Source organism: Taeniopygia guttata, chromosome 3, assembly GCF_048771995.1.
Source record: "Taeniopygia guttata chromosome 3, bTaeGut7.mat, whole genome shotgun sequence".
NCBI classification, from domain to species: domain Eukaryota; kingdom Metazoa; phylum Chordata; class Aves; order Passeriformes; family Estrildidae; genus Taeniopygia; species Taeniopygia guttata.
Window position 1 is genome coordinate 94770055 of NC_133027.1, and position 27815 is coordinate 94797869.

The following is a 27815-nucleotide window of genomic DNA, read 5'->3' on the forward strand; positions in this document are numbered from 1 at the left end:
TTATCTGTGATAAATCAAACAGCACCACGATGAGGAGCAGGGCATATGTGAAGTTGGGCACCAACAGGTAGGGATTAACCAGCACACTGGAAATAATGAACCTTGACAGATCTAGGGTTAAATACTTTAAAATTAGCTCCTGCTGAAAGCCGAATCTTGTCGCTTAGCAACGGCCGCACGGGATGCTGCTGTCACTCAGAGGATGCTTCTCTGGGGAGCTCACATCACGCTCACAGAACATGGGCTGTGATTGGGGCAAGGTGACATCATATTTAAGGTAGCAGCCAACACGATTGCACTCGAGTTAATACCCAGAGATTTAAGGAAACATCTTCTCTTTTGGAAAGGCTCAGCTCTGCCCACACCTCACCAGACCCCTGGGAAGAGCCTGCGCAGAACAGCGGGACGTGCCAGCCACCACATCACAGCCAAACTCAACAGGTGGAGTTTTCATCTTTTAAATTACTCATAGCCAAAAGAAAAGCAAAATGCCTGCTATTTGTGGAGGCCTGACCATATTCAGAGCATGGAAACCTCCAAAGCCAGTGAGAGAGAATAAAATGTACCCTTACTGAAAAGAACCAAAAATTCAGTTCGCTGAACTAATTTTAGCACTTCTAACAACTGAGAACCCACTGGATTTTAGTAAGGAATCAAGATAACAAGTTAATTAAATAAAAAAAAAAAAGCCCTTGAGACACAAAATCTGTTTTTCAAAGCAATGCTGTGTTAAGGTTGGTACAGGCACATACAGAGGTTTTTCTGAACACCTGCCTGGCAACTCTAAAGTGCATAAGCACATCAGAGCATCTGAGGTTAGTCTGATAGGAACCATCTTGTATTTCTATATATGAAAACACCCAGATTCTCAATTGGTATCAGCACCTGTGGAATGGATACAGAAATTGGGAATTCAGTCCAACCTAGCACACTGCTCATTAGGGTCTGGAGAGTCAAGATACCAGGAAATGGAGATTATGGAAACCAGCATAAAAGCAACACTCAGGTAGACATACCTAGATTTAGGAGACTGGATGTCCTTCTCTGAACATTGAAAGAGCACAGACAGGTCTTCTTTCTGTATTTTGGGCAGGCTGTGCCAAAAAGATGCTCCTGGTGAGCAGGAATATCACCAGGAGGGATCACAAAGATCATGACAGATCTCATTAAATCAATTTGCAGGTCATGAACTACCAAATTTCCTGCTGACTGGGCCTCACCATTTGGCAGTGATGGAGGAGAACAAAGATAAGGATATACTAGCTGATAATAGGATTATGAGCAGGTGAAGGCCACGCAGGCAGGAGTGCTGCAAAAGCAGGAAAATATTAAGGCCAGGTTTCAAAAAAAAAAAAGCACTCTAAGAGTGGTTTTCACTCTTCTCACGCACATGCCAGCAAGCTAATTTCAGTCTGGAACTGAGGTACAGAAAAGTGGTTAAGAGGAATGAAAATCATGTCTTCCAAACGGAAAACAAATAATTCTGGTTTGTTTAACAAGTCAAGAGTCTAAGGAGGGAAATGATTGCTTTTGTACTGATGCAATAGGAAAATAAACAGGCCCCTGTTTAACAAAGAGCTGTTTAAATGAACCCTGGCAGAGGGTAGGTGGTAATTTTATGTTGGCTCTAGAACTTTATAGCAGTAAGAGCAGGCAGCTTTCAGGGAAGCCTCCTGGAGGAAAGGGGAGAAAAAAACCCCAACCGATCTGAAGGCTGAAAATTCAAGCAGAGGTGATATTGCTTCACCTTCCCAGATGCGAGAACCATCCTCGTGTGTAAAAACAGGGAAGATTTTTACAGCTAAATATGCTGGGAAAGGTCACAGCAGCAGTATTGCTGGACTACTATGCAATTATCGCTAAGCTACATGCATTCACTCAGACTATTCAAAATAAGAACATTTACAGCTACCTGTAACCTCAAAATATGTGAAAGAATAACCACAGTCTGTGTCAAACTTAGACAACCATTTCTTCCAAATATAGCTAATCTATTAGGTATTTCTTCCAACAACTCTCCTTAAAATACAGCTGGTGTGAGTGCATAATTGCTGCAGTTAATGCTTTATTTTGAGAGTTGTGGCTCCATACAGAGGATAATTTCCAGCAAGTCATAACAGAGGAAAATACTCCTGGGAAATTTAACAACAAGCTCAAGGTTCTCAGAATAATATAGTGAATAACAATTAGAAAGGTATCATTAACATATGATACATGGCTGTGGTTTTGTCCAAACTAATTAGTGCAGTTGTTCTCTTATTAAGTCTATTAAGATGAACACTAAATCAAATATATTAATAGTGAACATATATTCTGTAATGTGTGATTTAATTTTGTTAGATACAGCAATAAAACAAGTCTCCGTTATCACCTACTGTTATCACCTGAAGTACTGAGAAGGTTGTATTGTCATCAGATCCTAGAGAGCGAGCTTCCCTCAGCAATACCAGAGGGTTAAACAAATAAAAATACAAAAGATGGACCAATGTCTGCTTCTAATAGAGATAAACATCATGTCACATCTTGTTTTCCTCCTCTGGTGCTTCAGCCTCTCAGGCACTGGAAGAGCACACAGCATGTGTGTGCATTTGAGAGAAAAGCTGGCCCAGGAGCACCAAGCTGAGGTATAAAATGGGATGGGAAATATTATTTCTGCTAGTAAGATGGGTTTTTCCTACCTGTGTGCATTCCATAAGGTCCTCTGTATAAAGAACCAACAGACATCATGAATCATTATCTAGAGAAAGTAAACTGAAAAAAACCCAACCAAACAAGACTATGCTGCTTTATCCAGGGACCCATTTTTAAAATTACCTGTCCTGTACTAGGCTGTTGATCTTTTGAGTCTCATCCAAGTAACTTGGCCAGAGCAATACAGAACAGCAAATAATCACAGTTATTTCATCAGCAAAAGATTCAAGCTATTTCTGCTTAAACAAGTGCTTTGCACAGAAGGGTAGTTAGGCAGTAGTGCTTTCAGCAATTTCCAAGATGTCAAAACATTCCTTAGGTTCCAGGTCAAAGGGTGAAACCTTAATTAGATGCTCTTCAAACATCAGGGGCCAGCTATGGATGAATGTGACAGTAAGCAAATCCTGCTATGGACTGATAGGTGTTTCACAGATGTCTTCCAGACACATGCAGACATCTTAACCAACCCACAATGAATCACACACTGGGCTTTTTGCACTAATCCAGTCTCGTGGAAGAAGTTTAAACGGGAAGGTGGAATGCTCAGCACCACCTGAGACCTGAGGCAGTGTCTGCAGACAAAGAGAGAACACAGTGCTTTCTGTTTGCAATGCTGTTTATTTTAGAAAAGCCCCTTTGATCATCTGAATGAAAAATGTGGGCAGAAAAGTCACAAATGTTATAAAACAAAGTTTATTCTGCAATATTTTGTCATAATGAATTGCATCTCTTTGGTAAAAATAAAATTTATAAACATTTTAATTAACAGAGATTAGCATACAAAAAACTAAACTTTTGTAAATCGTCTTTAAAACAGGTAAAGGACTAAACCAGAGGAAAAAGGGTTAGAATTGGTCACCTACTGGCAAAATTATTCTAAACAAACCCAAGGACATTGCTTATGCTACATTAGAAACAAGCTAACGGGAATGGTTTTAAAACAACTCTGGTTCATTTGATCAGAAAGCATTCTTACAATTCACTTTTAAATAAATAATAGTTACAATGAATTGGCAATTATAAAATGTTTTATATCACTATATGGCAGTAACATAATACTTTTAATTATGCACTTTTTAGTTTGAAGAAATGTACATTTATAAAACTGACTTGATAATGGCACTGGCAGTTAGGTGTGAAGAATGTGCTTTAAGATAAAATAGCAGGTGCAACATTTAAAATATTTTAACTTTTCTTTTCAATAAATATTTTGACCACACCATTATTAACGTGTATGAGTATACTTTGCCTTAATTAAAGCTTGTACTTTTCAGGTTGATGAAAAGTTGCAAACCACACAACTTCCATTTTGCAGTTGGATTTAAATACATTTGATGTGACTTCTGCAGATCAGTAATTTAGGATTGGAATCTGAAAAGCCAGTATAGGTTTGTACAGTAATCACATCAGATTTACCCTGAACAAAGCAACCTCCCATGAACACAGGTCTCATACACTTCTTCACCGCATTTAAAGAACTGAATGTGGTTCATTAATACTTTTCTTGCCAAAACATATCCAAGTCAACCATTGGCATCAATATTTTACATATGTCACTAAAAAAACCCAAAGCCCAACAATCAAAATAACTTTGAATTATACTCCATTTATACTATATACACCAGGGTCTTTAACTGAGGTGGCAAACAAACCCGAACCCAACAGATATGTAAGAGAAAGGAAGGGCAGCTCCTCTCCCACTGCCAAGAGAGGTGTTCCACACTGAGCTGTCGGCCTGTGCTGCCAACGTGCGGGCAGAGGCCTGGGACAAAGCAGGGGCACAGGGCGGGGGCACAGCTCCTCTGCCTTCCCCTTGGGAAGCAGAGAGGGAAGACAGCAAAGCAGGAAGGGCAGGAAGAGCACGGCCCCGCTGCACTGCTCTGTGTCCCAGGGAAAGGCTGCGGCTGCTCCCCCCTTCCACCACTCTGGTTCTCCCAGCTGGAAGGATGGATGGGATCAGCTGCTAACTGCTGATCAGGTACTGGTTCTCACTGGTCAGTGCATATGGTGATTAAGTGCATTGTTAGCATCCCAATCCTTCAGATATGCTGAAGTCACTGTCACCAGCTTCAGGGTTAACAGCAGCACAGCCACACTCCCAATAATATCCTCCAAGTTTATCTGAGGCAAAAAATAATTCAGAACCAAATCAAACCATGGAGCTGACTATGACCACAGCTTCCAGAATACCTAGACCTCGGTCCAGCTTTCACTGGAAGCTACAGAAAGCTGCAACCACTTCAGCAGGAGCCAGGCAGCAGCACCCCTCTTCAACATTGTGACACTGAAATCATGGCACCAAGCAAAACCTCAGGCTGCTCACAGTATTTCTGTGTATCTGAATCCTCCTTTTCACACTGACACAAGCTCTGCCCTTAGCAGTTTTCCATAAGAGTTCAAAAGCAACCCATGAGCAAGAAGAAGCAGTTCCACCAAGCATTCACATCTTCAGCTCCTGAAATACTAAAAACCACTGTCTTGGTACTTAATTTTCTTTTAAATGGCGAGTTTTACCCCTATTACCCATCAGTATTACATGCAATATCAGATCTAGTTGGCTAATGCAGCACCTGTGACAGCCAGAACACCCACACATCTGCACACACATTGCCCTGTTACAGGTGTAGGCTAACAGGAATGAAGCAGAGTATTTTCCTTCCCTATCAATAAATAAAACAAATCATTCTTAAAACTGAATTGGAAAAAGAAAAAAAAAACCCAAAAAAACAAAAACCCAACTTTTTTTCTCTCCTAGTGTTTGTGCTTTAAATTCCAAAAAACCAAGAACCTCAAATATTTCAGGCTTGATCCAACAGCCATTGAGTCAGCAGGAGCACCACCGTTGTCTTCAAGAGGCACTGGAATGGGCCCTCAGAGCAACAGACCTTCAGCAGCATGGCTGTGTTTGCACTGGAAGTAGACAGTTTAGGACAGAATTCATGAAGAGACTGACAAATAAGAAAATAAAGAAAGAAAAAAGGGGCAAAAAACCCACACTAGTCTAAGAAAGGCATTCAAACGGCCAAGAAAATACTCCCTTAGGGAAAGGTTAACTTTTGGCTGAATCCAGCACTGTTTTCAACAGTGGACACTGGTTTCTTAAGTGGCTCTGCTCCTAATTTTTACCCAGCTTGCCCAACACCTGGTGGAAGCAGTGGCTTCACGTTGGTGAGAACGTTTATGGCACATCATGCTACCTTTCAGCAACAGGAAAGATGACCTTGGATAGCTGTATACAATTCTGCAACATACTTAAGGCATCCTTGTATGTACAGTACTGTTAAAACCCACTCCAACAGAACTGCTTACCCATTTTTGAACAGGAAAAAAAAAGGCATAATCTACAGGAAGATGTAAGTAATCACCACTGATTTTAAAAGAAAAATAGGAATAAAGTTCAACATACCACAAAAAATATTTTTTGGGTGAAGGATGTCTAGGAACTATAGAGAGATTCTCTTATTGCAAAATAGATCTGAATCCTTTACATGGAAGTCAGAGCCCTTGGACAGAACAAAATTCACCTCTGCAGATGGGGCCAGTGGAGATGCAAATATGATCCACAGTGTGCATCTGAACAAACGTATCTCTGAAAAAAAAAAATAAAGTCAACTATTGAAAAGGAAAAAAAAATTAAGGAGTGACCATTAAGAAGTATGCTTTTGGGTTTTCACATCATGCATATCTTCTAATTTGAGAAGATTAAATATTTTCTTTTTAGGTGGCGATTTAAAAATAAATGGCTAAATTATAGTTTGCGGCAAAAAAAAAAAGCAGTGAGTCCTTTTATGGCTTTGATCTCCCTTGTGAAGGGCAAAAGTAGAAGAGTATTGCCACAATTAAAAAAAATATATGTATATATTCAACACTGACAAACACATTATTTTTTCCTTTGCTTGTGACAGTGGGTCTTTGCAGTACTTATTAAGGAGCTCAAGCACGTTTGGATGCCAGCAAGGTGGAGCAGAGACCCTGCTGCTTCCTTCAGCTCCTCATCGATCTCCTGACACAGCTCCTCGAGTACTTTCTTGCTGGGCTGACTCTCCTTAGAGGAATCTCCACAGGGCTGGGATGCGTAGCCGCTGTCTCCGAGGGGATCGTCTTCGTAGTCGCCGTCCGTGTCCACCTCGCTGTGAAAGCCCTCGCTGCCGTCGCTGCCCTCGTGGCTGGCCTTGGAAATGAACTCGTACACCTCGTCCAGGGAGGAGAGGGAGGACACGCTGGAGCGGGAGGCGCAGCGCTGTGAGCCCATGCTGCTGGCGCTGTAGTTGTGATCCTCGCTCGGGTCAATGTTGGCGGCCGCGGAATCGTTCTCCGGCAGGGTCATGGAGCTGGGGGCATCGAACGCGCTGCCGTAGCTCCTCTTCTTGGGCGCCTTCAGCGGCTGAGGTTTCTCACCTGTGAAAAACAACGGGTGTCAGCAGGCAAATGCCCCAGTGAGATCTCCTGCACCACGAGCACGCTGTGCCTGGCTGGCTGCAAGGGAAACTCAATTCCAGCACTTAAATGTCACAATGTGCCCATTTACTGTCACCTACAGAGGAAAAGTCACCACCTCATCTCAACTAACACCTAGAGAGAGAAATGACGCTTCAGGTTTTAGCTTTTATATTTTGCAGATTCTGTACTGCTTTAGTGTGTGGTTCTGAGCTTCATATTAGGGGATAGTAAGCTCTCTACACAAAGTATATAGACAAAACAATTCCTTCTCTAGCTGGGGACAAAGGACAAATTATCCAAATCACAGGCCCAAGAGCATAAACAATGCTGGACTGAAGAGAGAAAAACAAGAAGGTTGGGACCTCATAACCTAAAGCTGTAATTGGACAATTAACTCCAATATGCAAATGGATCAGAACTTACAAAAGTGTGAGATCCCATGATCAGTTGCCCATATTTGTGACCATTTTGGGTTCATTGTGGATGTAGCCCTGGCTGGGCTCTTGTGCTGCCCAAGGTGTATCCACTGAGGCCTTAGAATAAATCCCTACTTTATTCTTTAACTTCATCTAGTCTCTCTCCTAGGTCAACCTTCACAGGGCATCAAAGTAGCCAAGAAACTCTTCTTACTGTCAAGTACAGAGAGGGCAGGGATAGAACTTTGCAGGAAAAAATCAAAATTAACTGGGAAGAGAAAAAAAGGCTGCTTCTAATAAAACTCTTGCAATGCTAGCTGAAAGAATAATTAAACCAGAATTGCTTCTTGACTGCTCTTACTGTTTGGAAACTAAACCATACTTGTTTCCTGAAATTTTATAGAGAAAGTATTTAGTTGCTGAAAAGAGCAGAAAAAAAAGAGTAAAATGGGTTATGCTTACAGTCCAGCATCCCTTGCTGAATGGAAGTATTTAACAGCATCATGGCAGTAGCAGCATCAATATCAGATTCTGTGAAGCAGAAGCAGCAAAATGTTAGAACTCAGCCTGACAAGATGAGGCCTCTAAAATATACAAAGAATACATATATATATATACTTGCCTGTACTGGCCTATACCAAAGAGCAAGAGTGGGGGGGAATGTACAAACTCAGACAAAGCATGACCCTTGTACAGCTCAGTGCTATTCCACATCAGTCTCATACCTTAACTATGACATTTCAAAGGCCGAGCTCTCACGTTGCACTCACTGAAGCCAAGAATCAGTGACACAATTAGACTTTCATGTGACAATGCTGTTGCTATACTTAACAAGTGTCTTTTGTTTGTACCAGTTGGGAGAGAAAGATTAGAGCCATGGCACAGCAAAGCACCTCAGCAGCTCCATACCCTGGCTGTGTGAATGTGCAGGGCCCAGGGCAGCCATGCCCATTAACGCAGCACTAATTCGGCACACCTCCCTCCTCCAGCAGAATTTTCCACACCAATAAGTCAAATGGAAGAAATTGAGACTGCACGGGGGGAAAGGGCACTGAACTGCTCAATCTAGAAAGCAGGGGGATCTAAATAATAAATAGGCATATAGAAAAGGTTGAGGTGAATTGTGGCACTGTCAGCTGCAGTGAGAAGCACTGCTGCAAAATGCCATCCTTTGCAGAGCAGATTGCTTACATTTCTGAAAGGCACCTTGAGGATAACAGGGCAGAGAGTGACATTTCTAACCAGAACAAGGTGAAAGGGAAAAGAAACAAGCACGCCTTCCCCGCTCATTTCAGGACATGTTTGTGCCCTTTACAGAAGGGGAAATCCAATCCATTCTTTGGCTCACTTCTGCAGTGGAGGAAGAATACTCCTTGTACAGAACAGAAACAGGTATGGTGGACTAACCAGGCAAACAGGAGCACAGAGATAGTGAGCTCTCACAAGAGCCTGGGTGTCTGAGAGCAGATCACATCTGAGGTGTAGGCAGGTATGTACATATGCATGAGCAGTGAGCGGAGAGCAGGGCTGGAAGGGACCGGCAGCAAGCAGAACAGGCTCTCAGTTCTGCTGAACTGGAACTGTGCAGGGAACTGCTAAAGCAAAACATCAGCACTGTCATTTTTGATGGCATTTGCTTTCTTCCCCACATTACAAGCATTACTGTATTACTGAATTTAAGGGGAGGGCAGTACTGGGAGGGGGACTGCAGAGTTTGTCAGAGTTTTGTCAGCGTGGTTTCCTTATCTTGATAATTCTCCCTAACTTCACCCCCGGTCAAGGAGAAACTTGCAGAACATGACACTCTGGGAATGCTGTACCAACATGGAAAGGGGACTGAGCTGCTGTTTTCAACACAGGTTATAAAACATACACATTTTCCCCCTTGTTTTCCATGCCTTTCATTTTAAATCCAGCATATTTCAGGCTCTACCCCACTGTACTCATGTGACCTTTTTTTCCTTCTCCTTTGGCTTTCTTTGGCAGAAACAGAGCCACTGAATTCACAGGTTATATGCACCCAACTGACAAAAAAGAAGTAAAAAAATAAAGCATGAAGAATTACTTTGCTCCACTAGTGTAATCAGGAAGTGAAATATTCCCATTCCTTACTTGCTATCCCAAACATTTTATTTTATCATCTGATGCTGGTATATAAGAACCACCTCGTTAAAATGACAAGCAACTGGAGGCAATAATGCAATGCAGGATTACTGCCTACAAAGAGTATTTCTGCACCTTAACACTCCCAAAGAATGAGGAGAGGCACTTCTGCAGTGGCCTCTTAGCAGGGCTCTGTGTCACTGATAATATGCTTTGGCTTCGTTTGTGATTGCTCTTCTCAACAGCGCAGTATTTCCCAAAATTTACACTTCTCCAGCAGAATGGCTGAGGAAGCACCTTATTACAAGGAATTCTGTTCATCTGCACAAGAGCTGCCCTCTGGGACCCCAGGAACATGAATGGCTTGCCTCTAATGCCAGAGAAATGCTGAACAGGCTCCCCCACATGCAGAAACTAAATGATACCAGATACCTGTCATTATTCTGGCACCTCTGGTGTAGCTAAATGGATGAGGCAACATCAGACTGGCAACCTCCAAACCTGTCACAGGACACACCAGCAAAATCCTTAGGAGGAGAGGGATTTCTTGTGTTTTCCAACAAGCTCTGAGAACCCCAGATCCAGCAGCCCTGCAGCAGCCAGCCAGCCAAGGGATGTTTCCTTGCCACCCAGATGCCAGCTCTGGGGTGCATGGCCATCATCACCTGTGGGCCAAGCAGCTGCTTGGTCTCCAAAAAGCCTTGGCTTTGCTGCCTAACCAAAGCTTCTAGTTTGCGCCCAAAAACTAAAAGCAACCTCTAAGCCTACTGAGCCAGCAAATCAGGGAGCTGGGTGTCTGCTCAGGTCCCACCTGGGCAGTGCCTTTCACTATCCTGCTGAAAGAGCTTTAACAACACTCCTCTGCAACACATTTTGTTAGACTCAACCCTTTAAAAATGAGTACTGTTCACTTTTCAGCACTTAAAAACCAAAATTATTATTATTTTTGTCTAGGACAAGCCTAATTAGGCTTTATTAGCAAGGTGCAAGAGCTGTGCCCAACTGGCTCCTTCAAAAGAAATGCTGCAAGCTCCAGCACACTTTCTAGCTCCCTCTTGGTACCACAAGTTTTATACACTAACATTTGCTGCCTTTGGTTGTCATTTCTTGGCCAATAAAACTGATAAAGAGATGAGCAGCTTTCAGATTAATTTTCTGCTGAACTATTCATTAAGTAGGTCATACTTGGGAGTGATGCATGTGCTGAATATTTTGCTGTCAGAACAAGATGGCCCCAATTACACCTTGAACTACTCCTCATGGATTTAAAATTAACACATGAGTAGCTAACACAACTCATGTGCATAGTACTACATCTGGGTTCTTTTGTCATCTAGCAAACCCTCCAGTGCAGGGACAGAGACAACATCAGCTGGGCTGCAGTCCATGCTTGTGACCAAAACCAGGGCAGGAGAGTGAAAGGAAATTCCAAGTTTACCTTTGAGAGCTCGGCTGTGATTCTGCTGAAGGACTGAAGTCAGGTAGTGAGGGGACGACGACCTACTGAGAAAGAAATTCAACAGCTCAAAGCCAAGGCCTGATCAGGCAAATGATTTGTACAAAGTATAAGAGACAAAATATTGTGATCATAGAAGGCTAAAAACAAAACTAATCCTATTCACCACAGGAAGGCAAGCAAGTTCTGCTACCCTCAGCAGATAGCTCAGCACTGGTTCATAGTTTGTGTAGCACTATTTAAGCCATCACCAGCATTTGAAAAACACCTCCAAATACACTCCCCCTAAGCAAAGTCTTGTTGGCAACAGTCACTGACTTCTACAGATTTTCTACACCTGCCTAAAGGCTGGATTTTAAACAAAGATATGCATTTTTAGTACATAAAACCTACACGTGAACAAAACAATAGTTCATACAGGGATTCTCAGAGGACGGGTAAGTACCAGTTGTGATCATTTGCTTTTCCAAGAAGTGGTGGGCAATTAACAGAAACAAAAAGTAATACCAAATTAAAAATCAAATCAAGACAGCTGCTGATTTTCAAGTTGATGCTATCCAGGGTGGTTTTTAATAATCAGACCAGCTTTGCACCAAAGTACCCATAAATCCCTCACAAAATAAAGGGCAAGTTAAAGCTTTCACTTTTTTTTTCTGCTACACACCCAGCCCTAAATATTCCGTTTATTATAAATATATCAGTGAGCAGTTAGAAGTAACTACAACAAAAATAGTACACACTATTAAAATTGCATGAAATGTAGCAATGTGCATATTTTATAGTGCTGCTAGAACAATCTGAAGGGTGATGACAGAATTTTCAAGCCCAACATGCAAGAGAAACCTCAGCTGAATGGGAAAAATGTGCAAAAATAGGGTTCACTGTCTGGTATCTTTTCTTGTAGTACCCACAGAGTGCAAAGGGAACAGATCCAAAAATGGGTGGGGGGAGAAAAAAAATTAAAAATAAAGAAAAGCAGTGGTCTAACCCAAAATGGCTGGCTTTGCAGCCCTCAGACCCGTTGTACAAAGAGATGCTAAACATCATCATCCTTTTGTCTGAGCTCAAATCCTTCAAAAATCATGTCCACATAGTCAATTAATAGTCCCCAAAGTCAATTAATACCTGATATTGATTAAGACAATCCATGCATAAGGTCTGAGTAAGATGAGGACTGTGGCTGTCCCCAGGGCTGTCATTCATGTAGCACTAGAACTCGAATGCAGCCAGGGGCTTCACAAGGACTTGTTGAACAAGCTGTGCAGAAATAAAATGTATCAGGCATGCCAATCATCTATGATAATACAAATTTCAGTGTCACTAGACACAGATTACAGTTTTGGAAAGCTTCTGCTCAAAGCAACAGTCTAAATTTTATTTTAAAATCGTGCTGAATGATAGGCAGACTCCCCACAAATACACTGTAAAATAATCATGAACACCAGTCTTCCCACTGGAAAATTCAGAGACTGCCACAGCTGAATTTTAGGATCACTCTGAAGACAAATTTGGATAGCATTTCAGCTTCTCTCCAGCTGAACCTCTGGGCTTCCTCCCTCTCTACAACAAGGCATATCCTTGGGGGCCCTTCCCCAAAATTAGGGCAGAATTTAAATCAAATCTAAGCACGGAAGTGGAAAAAATAAATCTGTTTTTCTGTGTGTGATGGAAAGTCACATAAATGTTTTTCACTGAAGGAAAATAAAACAGCTTTCATTAGGGAGCAGTGTGGTATCTTAATATGTTGCTTCTTATTTTCTTGTACTCATAAATACAAGCACTGCAAAACCCTTCCTGTGTTGAAGTCAGTGGGAATTTTGCCATGTGGCTTCATTAGATCCAGGATTTCCTTGTAATTGTTGGCAAGTGTGACTAGTCCTTCAGTAAAGGGAAAAAAAAGTTACCAAAAACAACAGCTTCAAATTAAAGTCCTGCTCTTCCAAGTACTTAGGCATGCAGATGAAATGCCTCCTTTCTTACTCCTAATTTTGGTATGTTGCATTTATCCAAGCTGAGTAAACACATTTAACACAACTTTAGCTGCACTGATCTTGGAGACCCTGGAGATTTTAAAAGCTTAACTGGTCAAGGCTCTGAACTCCCTGCCCTGGGCTGAGTCTGTCAGTCCTCTGCACCTCTGGCAGCACAGACAACTTCCCATCTGGATTATTCTCTACATTTTAAAATCTGGCTGTACTAACACAGACAGAGCATTGAAGCTTCCAAGGACCAAAGATTCACTTGAGTTGTACCCAGAACCAGAGGTCCATCCCCTTACACAGAGACATTAAAGCCTGTAAAAGCACTATCCTCTAGAGCCCAATTACAGATATTTCAATAATCTTTATTCCCATAAACCCCAAGCAATACCACCAGTAATCTCACAGTTTCTAATCAGACTACTTCTTAATATTTAAATGTTTCAGGGTTATTTTAGTAGTGCTCCCCATTCCAAGAGAAAGCTGGAAAACAGGATACCTCTGCCTGGCTTGTTCCAGCCCAGGAGGGCCCTGGGTTGAAGAGAGACCAGAGACAACTGGTTTTATCTTGTGGGTTACAAACCCCACTGGACAAGCCCATGCCACACAAAAGTCTCAAGCCCCTAAGGCTTGCACAGGGGTGCAAGCAGCTCCCAGGGTCAGTGTCCTACTGGACCCTGAGAAAATGTCTTCTCAGTGTTACCAGTCTTACATCCTGCTCCAGGAATCCCAGTTCCTCCTGTTTGTCAAGGAAACTCCTTGCAGTAAGGTTAAGGCATAGGGCAATGTACAAACACCTTAATGACCTTTTATCTCACCCAAATTCTTTCCTGAACTAGATAAACCAGCCACATGCCTTCCTCAGAACCGAGCTCACCCAGCGTGCTGCGCTGCATTCTGTCCTCCTGCCTCCACAGGCTGACACAGCTGCTGCTCCTCTTCCTCTGCTCAGGAACTCTGAGTCAAACTCTACATGAGTTTGACTTCAAATTCTCCAAAATCTAGTGCCTAATCTTAAACTGTGTGGGTAAGGAAGTCCTGCATGCCCCACCTCAGACTATGTTTATGGCAAAGGCTGTCTTTTCCATCCCTGCTGCAAAATGCAGAGCCTCAGAGAAAAAAAACCTTCTCAGGGCAGCATCTCAGCACTTCAGACTGGAAAAGTTGATTGTTTTTGACAAAAGCACAGAATAGATACATTTTATATCCAGACAAGTGACTTACAGGAGAAGACATCCACCTCCTCTACCCTAGCACAGTTCTGATAGATACATTTTATATCCAGACAAGTGACTTACAGGGGAAGACATCCACCTCCTCTACCCTAGCACAGTTCTGATGGACTGTGCTTGAAAAAGGATTTTGCTCCAGTTCCCAGGACTGCCTGCCCTCTTGCAGAACTTGGGCTCTCCAGAAAGCAGCCAGCACACCCCTGACCTTCTTGTTTTACACTCTCCCACAGTTAAAAAGAGACTTGAACACATCCCAGCTGTGCTGTCTGGGAAGCCTGAGTTCAGTGCATCTCCCCACCTCACCCAGCTGGTCCCACCTAAGGCCCACTCAAATTCTGCTCTTGGGTGACAGCAGGTAACAGCACTTCAACACCCTCTGCCACCCAGAGCGACGTGTCCTGCTGCGATGAGAACTGCACCTACCTGGGTGGCGACGCCGGTGGAGTATAAAATGCAAGTGCTGAGGAAAAAGGCTGTTTTTTCAGTGCTTGGACAAGATTAGGTTTATATTTTGGGTCAACGCACCACAAGGACCCTTTTCCATTCACCTGCAATGAAAAAACACAGCAAATCAGAAAATCCAGGACCAGACTGGTACAGTCCTTTCTAATTTAATATCCCCAAGTTGCAGCACAGTGCAGTGACTGCATGTAGGCACATGACACACAACATCCACAGGCAGTTCCATCCTCGATGGTCCCAAAATTGAGAAAATGGCCCTGAGACCCTCATTATACACTACTGAAGAACCCATCTTGCAGGTCAGGACAGCATCTCCAACACCTCTCCTCTAAAGCCTCATACCCATTCCCATTTGTCCCCTAAATGCTGTAAACTTTATTTTAACACTCAATAAGCACAGCTGGGAGTTTAGAGACCTGTCCAGGCATCAGTAAACTGATCAGTCATCTTTTCTTTAACAGGTTTCTAGATAAGAAGCCAAAGCACCTTCCCCTTGGTTTAGATACAGACACATACTCATTAAATTTTACACCACCCTGGAAAAGGATCTTGCTCCATGTCCAGCTACAAAATGGATTATTCCCACTTTCTCAGAATCTGAAAACCTAATGAATGTATTTTTGATGCATCTAACAATGTAAGCACCCCTGTGCTAGTCATTCTCTATATTAAATTTGGTATATTGAAGCTTAAGGAAGATAAAGCACCTCTTGCTTGTCTCAATGCTTTCTTCATCAATTTACTAAATAAGGAATCTTTTTTTTTTGAGCCTGCTATTTCTTGCAACTTAATTAAATAGTCCTATTATAAAATAGAAATTCTATAATCACTGACCTGACAGATCAGCTAAAAGCTCTGCACATAGCGGCACCAGATTTTTGGGGAAAACAGATGCTACAGAAATGGAAATGTACATGGCTGAAGGATGAGGAAGCTGCATACCTGAACAGTAAGATCCTTCTAAAGCATTTCTGGAGGCTAAATATCAGAGCAGAAACCCAAGCTTCACGGAGAAGCTCCTGTGAGCCCACAGTGGCCAGCTGGTCTCCTGCCAGAATCATGGGGGCCAATAATACCAGTTTATGGATGGATGCTCCATGATTTACCCCAGACTAAAAAGGACTCACAAAGCAAGTAAGTCTGTGGTTCTATTTAAGTCACAGGGAGTTTCTGAGAAGAGTAAATACCTTGCTATCAAGAGAAAAAAATCGAGCCAGGGAGAGCCCCAGCTGAGAAGGAGATGCAGCTGCAACTGCAGCTAAAGCCACTACCTTTAACCAACATCTCTGAGCTGCTGCATCTCTCCAAGTTACTGTTTTCAACCTGAATCTTCCTTATACTTATCTTTTCATACTAAAACTGAGCACAGCCTGCAAAATACTTATCAATAGCTTACTTTTAATTAATTAACAGCCATGGTGGCTGGCAGGATGATTTAACCACCTAGATACTAACAGGAGGCATCCTCTCAGCTGGCTCTATACCTCATCTCAGTGACAGACTTACATCCTGATCTTTTACTTCTCCCAGACCCCCCTTTCCCAGTACCCCAACCATGCCCTCCTACTGGCTTTTTTTTCCCCCTCCCTTTCACAGTTTGGAGGCTGTTGCCCCCAGGGAGCAGCAGAAAGTCTGGACCAGCAAACCACTTCTGTACATTGCTTATCTGCTATCTTATCTTGTATTTTAGGTGAGCAATTTTGCTTCATGCCTCATTCAGTTCAGCTGCTGGGGGTTAGTTTCCCCTCTTTGATCTTCCCAGCAAGGTGCTCCTCCAGCTTGCTGCCCTGACAACATAACACTAGGATTTTGGGTGGGTATTGCAACAGCAAGCAGAACCTGGGCACACCCTGAAGCCATCCAGATACCGACAGATCCAATGCAACAGGCAGTAAACAGGGTGACTTCTTCTTTGGGTCATGTGTAATGTGAAACCACACTTCCACCCACCTTTGGAGAAGCTAAAAGTAGACATTGAGCTGAAGAGATGATGGAGCTGCTCCTGTGCTTGGCTTGCACCCTCTGCTTAGCAAAGACAGGGGGAGAAGTCCAGCGCAGGTCTGGAATCAAGTGTCAGGTGTTAGGGGAAAGCCTGCCACAGCTGGAGCTGGAAATGCCACAGAAACTATGTCCAGCTTCAAAACAAGCCAGAACAGACTGTGCCAATTCTCCTAGCAAGGACTAATTCAGGACACTCTAAAATGCTAAACTGCCTCTGGAGGTTAGTTTTTCACTTCAACAGCGAGGCAAGTGTTGGAATGAACTGTAAGTGTAACTTTTACTTAAGATCTAGAGAAAAATCCCTCCAGAGTCAGTGAAAAGAGGCCACCAAGCTCTTCTTGCTCTGCAACTCAAAACAGGGGCAATCATATAGTTCTGGGTTTAGTTTTTGGTCTATCACCTTTTCTGCATCTAATGTTTCTAATTTGACTTGCAGGATTTTATCTAGGCAAAAATGAAGAAAGGAAAATAACTCCTGCATTTTGTTGTATTGGAGCTATTTTGTAAAGACAGTAAGTTTCCAGCACCCAGCATTTCAGGGCTGGATTACAGAAATGTGAGCTGGAAACAAAATGCTTCCCATGATCCAGCCTTATCCTTTACCACCACCCGTCCAGCGAGCAAAACCCAAGGAGCAGCCAAAGCAGAGCAGCTCAGCTGGTGCTGGTGGCTCAGGCTCCCTGCAGGCACAGGTCCCCGTGCTGCAGAGAGCTGTCATCAGCTTCACACCTGGCCAGCAGGCCTGGCTCCATCAGGGATGGACAGTGTTCACCAGCTGCATCCCTCTGAGCAAGGTGAACCACTGGAAAATACTGTCTGTGTGCAAGGAGGTATAAAATATATCCACCAAAAGGTTAATCACAGAAATGGCATCTCTCTCCTATCTCCACAGGCATATAGATGAGACCTGCCCTGCTCTTTGCTCAAATACTTGAAAAGCTACAGATTGTTTATCACCATCTCTTGACAAAAAAAAAATAACCTACCATAAACACCTAACCCAGATATTTACCAAGAAAATGACATTTGTTGAAGATATTCAAGTCCTGTAACCCCCAGACTCAAGAAGAAACAGTGGCAGGGCCACATCCATGCAAGCAGGAGCTTGCCAAATTAATGTTTGATGTGGATGCTGTTCCTACCTCCACACACCTTTTCTCCTCAGCATCAATTAATGAGTAACTCCCAATGCCATAAGCATAAAAACACGTCTAAGCAAAGAGCAGGGAGACTCCTCATGGCTTTTAGCCCCAAACCCCTTTTCACCTGAGGCCCTCCTGTGCTGTAGATCAGATGCTGCTCCCTCAAAAAAAGCAAAAAAGCAATGTCACAGTGTAGGCGCCTCTCTCCCCAACCCCAAGGCAGCACAACAGTGCTTAAGATGCAAAGAGCTTTAGCTGTATCTTCTGAGGATCACTGACTCACAATCACACCTCCACATCTTCAGGGGCACCAGAGCCACAGCAGGAGCACTGGAAGGCAAGCAGGTATCCCTGGGACTGCTCCAGCATCACCCCCTTGATGTTCATCACCACCATTACCAGAGACCCACTGGGAATCTCACCTGCCTGGCTGACTGCAGACATGTTCTCTACTGCAGCTCTAAAAGAAAAGGTATTTCAGCTTATGGGTCTGTCACCTGGGGTAAACTTTGACACACCACTTAGATGCAGCAGCAGTGTGTTATGTGCACACAGAGCAGGCAATGGTATTTTAGCAGAGTGATGATGTCCATGCAACCTGATCCCATGGCACAAGAAGTTCCTCTTCTTGACTGCAATGCTGGCTCATGAGGCATCTCAAAGCACTTACTTTCTCTTCAGCACCACTCATTAAAAGAAAACCACAAAATCTAATGTTTTCCAGTGGTCCAAGCAAGGACAGTCTTCCCCCAGTCTCTGTTGGATGCTGTCCCAGACCCCTGGACCCCTGCAGCCTGCAGGGATTCAGCTGGCTGATGCAAATATACACACAGAAAAATCAGCCACAGATGTGACCCTCTAGAGCTACATCTGCAACATGATGGAGCACAGTCTGGTGGAAAGAGCTCTGCAGAATAAGGGAGTTGGTGCTCAGGGGTCACCTGTTTGTGTCTTGGATGTTCTGCTCAGATCTGCACCAGCAGGGCCTTGTGGACAATGCTCAGAGCACAATAAGCATGCTCCTGCAGCAACTCTTCCAGGTCAGCACCAGCCACAATGATTCCAGTGCAAGTGTCCTGAAACTGCCCTGCAGTGCCAGCTCAAGGGGGGTAAGTGGGGGAAGATCAGCTTTCCTTCAACATGCACTTCGAATCCAAACCAAAATATCAGCACTATAGCAAAGATGAGGATGAACTCTTCCTTCTTTTGCTGCCTAACCTCAAAGAGATGATTTCACAGCTGACAGCCAGGGAGGTGTCAGAGAGCAGAACCTGCCCTGGGATGCAGGGGCACAGACGATCCATCCCCTACTGTCAGACATCTAGACTCTTCCAACACAAGAGCTCAGATTCATTTGAAAGGCTGTAAAACCCTTCATACCTTGATTTACCAAATAAACAAGGTTCCTCTGATACAACGTGCTATGGACCTTTCTGCTTCCACAGGCACTTGGCATAGAAGAAGGCTCATTGCGTGCCCCCTTTGAAGTACAAAATGCCATCAACAAAGGAAAAAAAGGAAAAAAACCCCAAAATTATTTTGTCCTTTCAGGGAAGCACCCAGAGGCATGGCTAGAACATGGTTACATGCAACAGGACCACCAAAATGAGCTTGTGAGCAACTGCTGCTTGCTTCAAGAAGCGACACCTGAGGAGCTCATCCAAAGGGGTTTGCAGCATTTCCATCATCTGCCAGATCAACTCCCACGGGGTTCAGGCATGCTCCTGTGTGTCACAGACTTATTTTGCAGGAAGAATTTGGAGCAGCACCCTCATCTGGTCCTTTTCTAGGGGGGGAGAGGATAAAGACTGAACTGCTGTTTGCTGGAAATGAGGAAGCCTCAGCAAAGTTTCAGGAGGGGCTTTTTTGGGGTGGTATTTTTCGGTAAGCGCAGTTTCTGTTCTTCAGAATTACACAGCTGTGCAGTTTCTGGAGCCCTGGGAAACCACTGACAGGGCACATCAGCATCACCTTACTGGTAGCAGTGGGAAATATTGTGCATTTTGCTCTTCCTACTAGAGATGTCACATCGAGCAGCAAGCCATCCTCTGAGCCCAGCAATACCCATGGAGATGCCAGGGTAAGCAGGGCACCAGGCAGTGTCAAGCTCCTGCCACCCAAATGCCAAGACAACAAGTTTGACTGCTAACTCCTAACCCATGAGGCTGGAAAACATCAGAGCATTTAAGGGCAGTTCCACAGACAGAAGGAATTCATACCAATTTAGATTTCCCTTTCCTGCCCTAATTTTTCTGAAACTCATGTCACCTTCCTTGGACACAGCCACCCAGGCCTTTAACAGCACTTCTGTCACCTAAAGCATCATGTGGTCCCTGTTCAGATCCAGTCCTCCACACAGCAACAGCTCAAGCATCTCAGTTACCCCATTACAGCACCCTGAGCCACGTTAAGAGCCCATCCTAACACTGAGCAGGATTCAGCAATGGGGTAGTTAATGGACTTGCCACACTGCAATAAAAAGTCACCTTTTTTTTTCTCAGGGCAAATCTGCTGTTTGTGAAAACAACACCCTAATAATTTAATGCAAAAGCAGGAATACTGTGAAGCAGTAGTGTTCAGCTCTGTCAGTACAAGGCAGTCCTCCCCAATGCCCACTCAGCTCCAGGACCCCTCTCTACAGTGGGAAGCTGCCAAGCACTCCAAGCATTGCAGGCATTTCTGATAACGAGCCTGCTACCACCAAGTCTGACCTCCAAGCACAGGACTTGTTTGTTGACTTTCAGTATGTGGTTTGTTAGTTTATTTAAGTCAGAGCCAGCTCTTTGAGGAACAAGATGGGGAATGAGAGAGGGAGGAAGAAAGTCAGTAGTAAAATCATATGTACAGAAAAGAGTATCCTTGACTTTAAGAAGTGTGTCTGCACCACACAGAGATGCACATCTTATGACAGATGTTAAAGCACTACAGTCCATTAAATGCAGGAATTAATATGGTTATTGGAAAGCTAGAGCTGTGCTAAGTGTAACAGGAGATCACAAGTGGAAGAGTCAATTTAATATCTGAGAAAGCTGTTGGACTGAGGAACACTCAAGCATGTACATCTAGTGAGCCCACAAGCAAGGGCACCTTGCAGGGGACCACATCTGCACCCAGTGGGGCAACATCCCAGCTAGCCAAGCAGGGAAGCTGGTTGGCATCCCATAATCTCCTCTGTTTGCCACTGTGACTGTAGCAATGGCCATGCTGGAAAAGCAGGGAAGGAGGAACATACCCCAGAATTTCAGCACTGGAAAATAGAAAAAGCCCTGGTTTAGGAGGCTTCATCAAGAAGAAATCCTAGGAGAGTTACCTGAAACTTCAGGCTGGTTATTGCAGGCTAACAAAATTTTAAGCTAATGGAAACAAGAGTCCTTTGCAATTGTATGTGTGCCAGATTTAAAAAGGATACACCACAGCTGGGTGTACGTAGGTCAACAATAAACAACAAAACCCAGTGACTTTTGTCATCCTGTGATTTCACAGAAGCAGCATTTCCAAACCACCTCCATCTGCAAATAAAGTGTTAATAACTGTAATAAAGTGTTCACGGTGGGGTGAAAATGACCCAAACAAAACATGCTTATGAACAACAGAACCTTCTCCATTTCTCCCTGGGTTTCCAACCTGCTCCACCTCTCTCCTGCCAGGTCTCACCTTGCCATGGCTTTTCTCCACCTTTCGGAAACACTTGTTCAAAGAGAGGTTGTGTCGGACCGAGTTCTTCCAGCCGGTGGGGGCCGTGGCGAAGTAGGGGAAGCGGTCCAGGATCCAGCTGTAGATTTCTTTGACTGGCAAGCTCTTGTTGGGAGACTGCTCAATCGCCATGTAAATGAGAAGGCTGAAAGAGTAAGGGGGTTTGGAAGTGGAGGATTTCTTCTCAGGGTTCTGGTAGCAGGACGGTGAGAAGGACGGCACGCTGTCACCCTCGATGTCGTACAAGGGGCTAACAATGGGAAGGCCCTCGCTGCCGAGGCTGAAGTTTGTTAGCAGGTTAGTACTTTCGTGCAGCCAGTTCAAATTTGTCAGCTCATCATCGGCTGAATCTCTGTCCACCACGGTGGCCTTTGGCTTGCCGGCGTCGCCCGTGTCGGGCAGGCTGCCCATCCCATGGCACTGCCGTAGTCCTGCGGCTTTTTCTGCTCCGGGCGTTTCAGCTTTCTTATCCGGAGTCATTCCAGTGACTGGACCCATTTAGCTTGATTGGTCTGCAACAAAGGAGATGGTCAGAAATCATTGCAAACTACCCCGATCACGTTTAGCAGGAGCCCACCAAAGCCAAGCACAGGGCTGCACCATCCCCATTGTCGCCTCAGGCCCCCAGCTGGGCAGTAATTAGCATTGACTCCATGATTGCAGAAGGCTGATCAATTGCTTTATTATATCACATCTTATACTATAATACATCTTATATTATAATACATTTACTAAGAAACTCGGTAACCCTTACAGCCAGTGCAATACAGCTTTGACCTAATTGGTCAATCTATCCAAACACCATCCAGTGTCTAATTAAGAAATCACCCTTTGGTAAACAAATCTCCATGACACATTCCACATGTGCACAACAGCAGGTGCAACAAGTAGAGATAAGAATTGTTTCTCACTCTTTTCTCTGATCTTCTCACAGCCTTCCCCAGGAAAATGCCTGGGAAAGTCTGTGCCTGCTCTCTGTGGCCAGAGAGCTGCTGCCACAACCCATGCTGTTCACTAAAACACTGATGCCACAGGTGAGAGCCAGGGCCCAACAGGAGCCTCCCAGTAAACTCATGAGCACAAACTCCCCTTGGTTTATAAGCAGAGCTTATGGGTAGCACTTAGAAACTGTTATATCTCTCTAGAAGCACCAATTCAGACACAGAAATAATAGCTGTTTTCATGTCAACACCTGAAACCTGGAAAAAACCTTAACAGGTAGGATCTAATCCATTCAGATCTCACATTAACTCTTAAGTTACTCATTATATTGTAACTGATCCTGTTTAGAAGTGTTTGCCTTTCGTGTCCAAAGAGTGAAAAAGGAATTGCAAAACTTAAACCAGCATAAAGTCTATTTGTGGTCTCAGTGCAAATGAAATCTTTACAACCCCCTACAAGTCACAGTCATTCCCAAGCGCTGCTGCCTGGTTCTACCAGGGGAAGATCTGGCCAGCCTATCTGTTCATCACCTGCATCCCACAGAGCTGCCTGAGTCCAAAAGATCTTTTTTCCCTCCTGAAAGGGCTTGCTGCCCTAACCTGGGCTTCCCTGCAGACCAGAGAGCACCGTGACCAGTTCTCAAGAGGAAGGGACCAACCACTGAGGTGGCAGCTCAGACCTGCAGGAACACTGGCTCATCACTTAGATAAAAAACCCCAAAACAACAAAACACTGAAACCCTAATCATAATATTATTATCTATAAAACACTGCCACTCAATGCAAGGTCTAACAGGCTACCCATGCTTTAGAGGCATTACACCAACAGACACCACCTTGCTTATAGAGTTTCAAAAAGGGTCTTCTAGCAAACTGTGTTATGGGAACAGCTGGTTTTTTCCTGCTGATGTGAGCACTGTACAGATGTAGGGGGTGTACTTGTACACACACATGTACACTATAGACATAAAACACTCCAACTATGAATGCCGCTCACAGTTGTAAATAGCACAGAGCCACACTGAGGTTCATATTAACTGTAAAAAGATCCAACAAAACAACCAAAGAAAAACCCAAACCCCATTCCAGTTCCCTGTCCCTGTAAGCCCTATCATTCTGGTTTCACGCTCCAGCTCCCAGTGCCAGAGCTCAAGATGAGGACATATCACATCTCACCAGACAGCGCTACGCAGTTATTGCATGTTTTCTTACACCACTTTGCAGTAAACACTTGTCTTCTTGCTCTTCCATCTTCTCTTACCAAGGGTCCACTGCCTGGCTGTGCCACCCCCAGACCCAGCCAGCTCTAAGCTGGCAGCCTCACTGTGCCCCTGGCAGAACACTGCCAGCCTCCTTTTTTGGGAGAAGGGGAGCGATACGTGCAATGGAGGAGTGACGTGATGACACAGAAAGGCAACAGGACAATCCATGACATGCTCCCCAGCCCTGCCAGCCCCTGCCTGGTGCAGAGGTGCAGAATTTGTGCCTCCCCCAGGAAACACAACGTGTTTCCCACCAGCAGTTTTTGTTCCTCTCTGCATCTGCTCAAATGCTCTTGCACCAGCATAGCTGTGTTGACAATAGCACCTGCACTTATGCTTACCAGTAGCAGTGCTGGAAAACATCCATCAATTTTTTATTTTCTGTTTCTATTAAGTGCAGGGACGGGTATGATTAACTAGCAGCTCAGTCAGTATCAAAAAAAAGAAAAAAAATTAAAGCTAAGTGAGCTGCTGAAATAGCTGGTCAAAAATAGCTTTGCTCTCCCTACAATTTACTTCTCCCCCAAGGCACCAGAGCAGATTTATATTGGCAGTCAGAGATGGCTGGCTTTAAACACAGCCATATATACATATGCTCATGTCACTTCTTCAATCCTTTCTTACATTAAAAAAACCACAAACAAAGAGCTAGTGATAAAATTCATACCGTGAGACAAACCCCAACCCTGCTGCAACGTGAGCTGCTCTGTTCTCTTTCTAATGATTAACTTTGCCCCCTTGTTGAGCACCTCTTTAGGCAGCTACACAGGAGCTTACACCTCACAGCCGTGTTTTGGTAATTTTAGCTCCCGGTTCAGGTTGCACGAAATCTCCCTTTACAAACCCTCAGTCAGCATGGCAGATCAAGAACATGCACATACTGACACACACATGCAAGTCTGAGGTCACTGTACTCTTTTCTTAGGGGGCAATAAAGTCTGTTTTCAACACAAAAATGGCCTAGGCACGCTCAGTCTTCTCAAAAATATAAGGGAAAAAATGTAACAACTTACTAAGCTGGCACTTATAATCAGGTGGACTTTGTGGTGTCGGTGCACTGTTTGTTTGCATGCTACTGTGTTTTAGCAGAGAACCATTAGCGTATTTAATGTCCTACATGAAAATAAAAACTATTTGCAGGTAACATACTTACAGTAAATAATATAGGTTCATGTCATGTTTCTCTTAGTAGATGTATTATAAAAATCCACATCTCATTACCTTCTTATCCTAGTTCACCACCTCACACACATTCTACATGAACATAAGAGAAATTAATTTCTTTTTTCTAGAAAGGTATAAAGGCCATATTAGACTATTATCAACTGATAAATAAGAAAAAATAAAAGTCACAGGAGCAATACCAGTGCCACTGGAGCATAGCTGAAGGCACACAAGTGGTCAGCTTGTGTGCTCTCCAGAACTTCTCTTCATTCACACAGAGCCTTAATGACATCCAAAATGCACATTTTTTTTTTCTCCATATGTGCTCTGATTGCCTATAAGCAGACACACCTGTAAGAACACAGCTTCCAAGATGTCATTTTCAAGATTACCACTTCCAATATTTGGGCTTTAATGTTTTACATAAGGGTGATGGAATTCACCAAAGCCATCTTTGCTGTAAGCTGGCAGGGTTTTGTACTCAAGGATGACCCAGCAGAAAAACCACAGTAAGAGCAAGGAGAGGAAAGTGTGAGAAAGAAAAAAGCACAGAAGCAGCTCTCCAGTGCAGATGTTTTGATAATTCCCAGGGGACAGCCCCAACCCTGTAAGCAGAGCCAAGAAGGCAACCTCCAGCCAGGCGAATGCAAAATTAATACGATTTAAGCAGACCTCTGAAAATTAGGGAAGGGCTTGTGCTCTGCTTATGTGCTTTACCCTACCAATGAGTACAGTGACACAGCACGCTGCTGTTTGCTGGTACTAATACTTCCAACTGGAAGCAGAGCCTCATGCATCCAAATCCTAAGGAACTCAAGGATCTATCTCCTGTTGGTACCTTCTAAAGAAAGGCCAAACAAAGCATCTACCCCTTGAAGTATCACAGTGGAGGTGCACATCATCTTGCATGGTAATTACAGACAGAGGACTATGATTCCAGGGAAAGAAGATTAAAAGGCTGCTAAGTCAACTGAGGCTACTCAAATAAAAGTTTAGGATGTATCAGAAAAGAGGCGAGAGACACAATCTTCTTCCAGCAGTCTGATTTCTGGCATCACATAAAAGCCAGGAGCAGACCTCCCTGCTAATCCATGCCAGTCCAGCACCCAAAGCCCAGTGAAGACCTGCTCTTCCAGAGCACTCACAACCCAAGCAGCAGAGCCCAGGTCTGATGGGGCTGGTTAAGGCTGCAGGTGTATCAAGGCAGCAGTTTAGAGACGCACAAACAGATGAGAAGAGACTCCATATCTCAAGACAAGGTGCTGTTTTTTGCAGCCTTCCCTCTAACTCACTGGAGAGCTAAGTTTGGGAAAGGTTATGAGCACTGAAAGCTCCTCAGCCTAGCAGAGCACATCTGGGTTAAACCAGGTTTGCTTCCTCCCACAAAGATGCCCAGCTCTGACTGAATTTTGATGGAAGACCTTGAGCACTGCTCTGTTCTGCCACAGGAGCAAATGCTTTGATGTGACCACTTAATGAAGATGCTTTATTAGAAAGCAGTTGCTTTATTAGAAAGAAGGTCAACCATTTAATGAAACTGGAAGTCCACTTGAGCAGATCCTCAGGAAAGCAGGGAAGCACGTTTACTTTGCAGCAGCCCTTCTTGGAAGAAGTCTCAGCTCCAGCAGAATCCAGGCCAAAAGGACAAAGCTGTGGCAGACGCCACCATCCCACCAAAGGTGACCTCCTCCAAACTCAGCAGCGTTGCAGGTGTAAGTGTACAAGTATCATTTCAGTGGACACCACACTTGGACTCACTGAACTGGCAAGAAAGAATTCAGCCTTTTTGTCAGAAGGTGCCACAGCCTTGTCCGCACCAAGTCAGCATGAGAACAGAGCTGCTCTTGCTGCTTGATCCTTCTCCACAGTGGCATCAGATGAAAGGTGCCCTTTTGGCACCTGCACAGCATCAGTGCCCCAGGTTAGGACAACCTTCTCCACAACTAAATGCACCTTTTTGTTTCTGCAGCACCAGCCAAGCAACTAGGTCACCTCTGTTAATAGTGGGAAGACCTGGAGCCTGCCAACAGCACAGTGATTTCCCTCCAGGTTTAAAAATAAAAATAAAAATAAAATCTTACCGTGCATTGCCCATGTCTGAGGAGTCAGACATAATTTTAATACAGGAAAAAAGATTTTCAGCCATATCACACTTAATGACAGCAGCTCTGCACCCACTCTTTGCACCACAAGCTCAGGGTGTGCAGCCTTAGTTACAGATCCAGGCAGTTGTGCCTTACACACAATTTCTCAACTTCTGTTCTGACACAAACGGGTTCTGTGAGAGTATTTAAGACAATTGGTGCCTGCTTTTGCATGCAAACAACTACACCAACAGCAAACTCCTCTATTGATTTTTCATATTCCCTTGAATCTACAAGAAGCATAAGGGCTTGTCCTGACGCAAATACATCAATATGTGCTGTCTAAACAGCCCAAGAATTAGACAAATAAATGACTAGCACTGCTCACCTACCCAAGCTGAGGATAAACTTCCAAGTCATCAGGCACATAGCACAGGACCAGCTACAAGTAGCTGCATGTTGGAGGGAAGAGCAACAAAAAATCCAACAAAAACAAACAGACAAAATAACCCAAACAAACAAATAAAAAATCCTGGCTGACTAATGCAAACCCATCAATAAAAAGCACCCATCTGCTTGACCAGATGGGTCAAAGGAGCATTAAAAGGATGACACCAAACCATTTTGCCCCCTACAAATTCAACCTTTCCCCCCACTCATCTCCCTTACCTCGGGCTGCCCATGCCCTGCACACCTCCCACCCCTGCTGGAGGTCAGCTGAGATCCTCCCCCAGCCCTGAGAAAGGCCT

The 27815-nt window shown here is 44.0% G+C and overlaps 1 protein-coding gene across 8 annotated transcripts in view; it reads right to left on the reverse strand.

Annotated features, from left to right (window-relative positions):
- Positions 1-3289: 3289 nt before the first annotated feature.
- The window catches only part of FOXN2 (forkhead box N2), a 30693-nt gene continuing 6167 nt past the window's right edge, over positions 3290-27815 (reverse strand). For 4 of the 8 annotated variants that reach the window (XM_072927433.1, XM_072927432.1, XM_072927435.1 and 1 more), the window contains exons 2-7: positions 21577-22127; positions 14741-14865; positions 11089-11153; positions 10083-10151; positions 8010-8078; positions 3290-7089 (exon numbers count right to left, since the gene is read on the reverse strand). In XM_072927433.1, the coding sequence (XP_072783534.1) occupies positions 6572-7089; positions 8010-8078; positions 10083-10151; positions 11089-11153; positions 14741-14865; positions 21577-22113 (1383 nt within the window). In that variant the 5' untranslated portion in view covers positions 22114-22127 and the 3' untranslated portion in view covers positions 3290-6571. The remainder of the gene's footprint in view (positions 7090-8009; positions 8079-10082; positions 10152-11088; positions 11154-14740; positions 14866-21576; positions 22128-27815) is intronic. The other 4 variants (XM_030268850.4, XM_030268851.4, XM_072927436.1 and 1 more) reach the window with 3 other exon arrangements.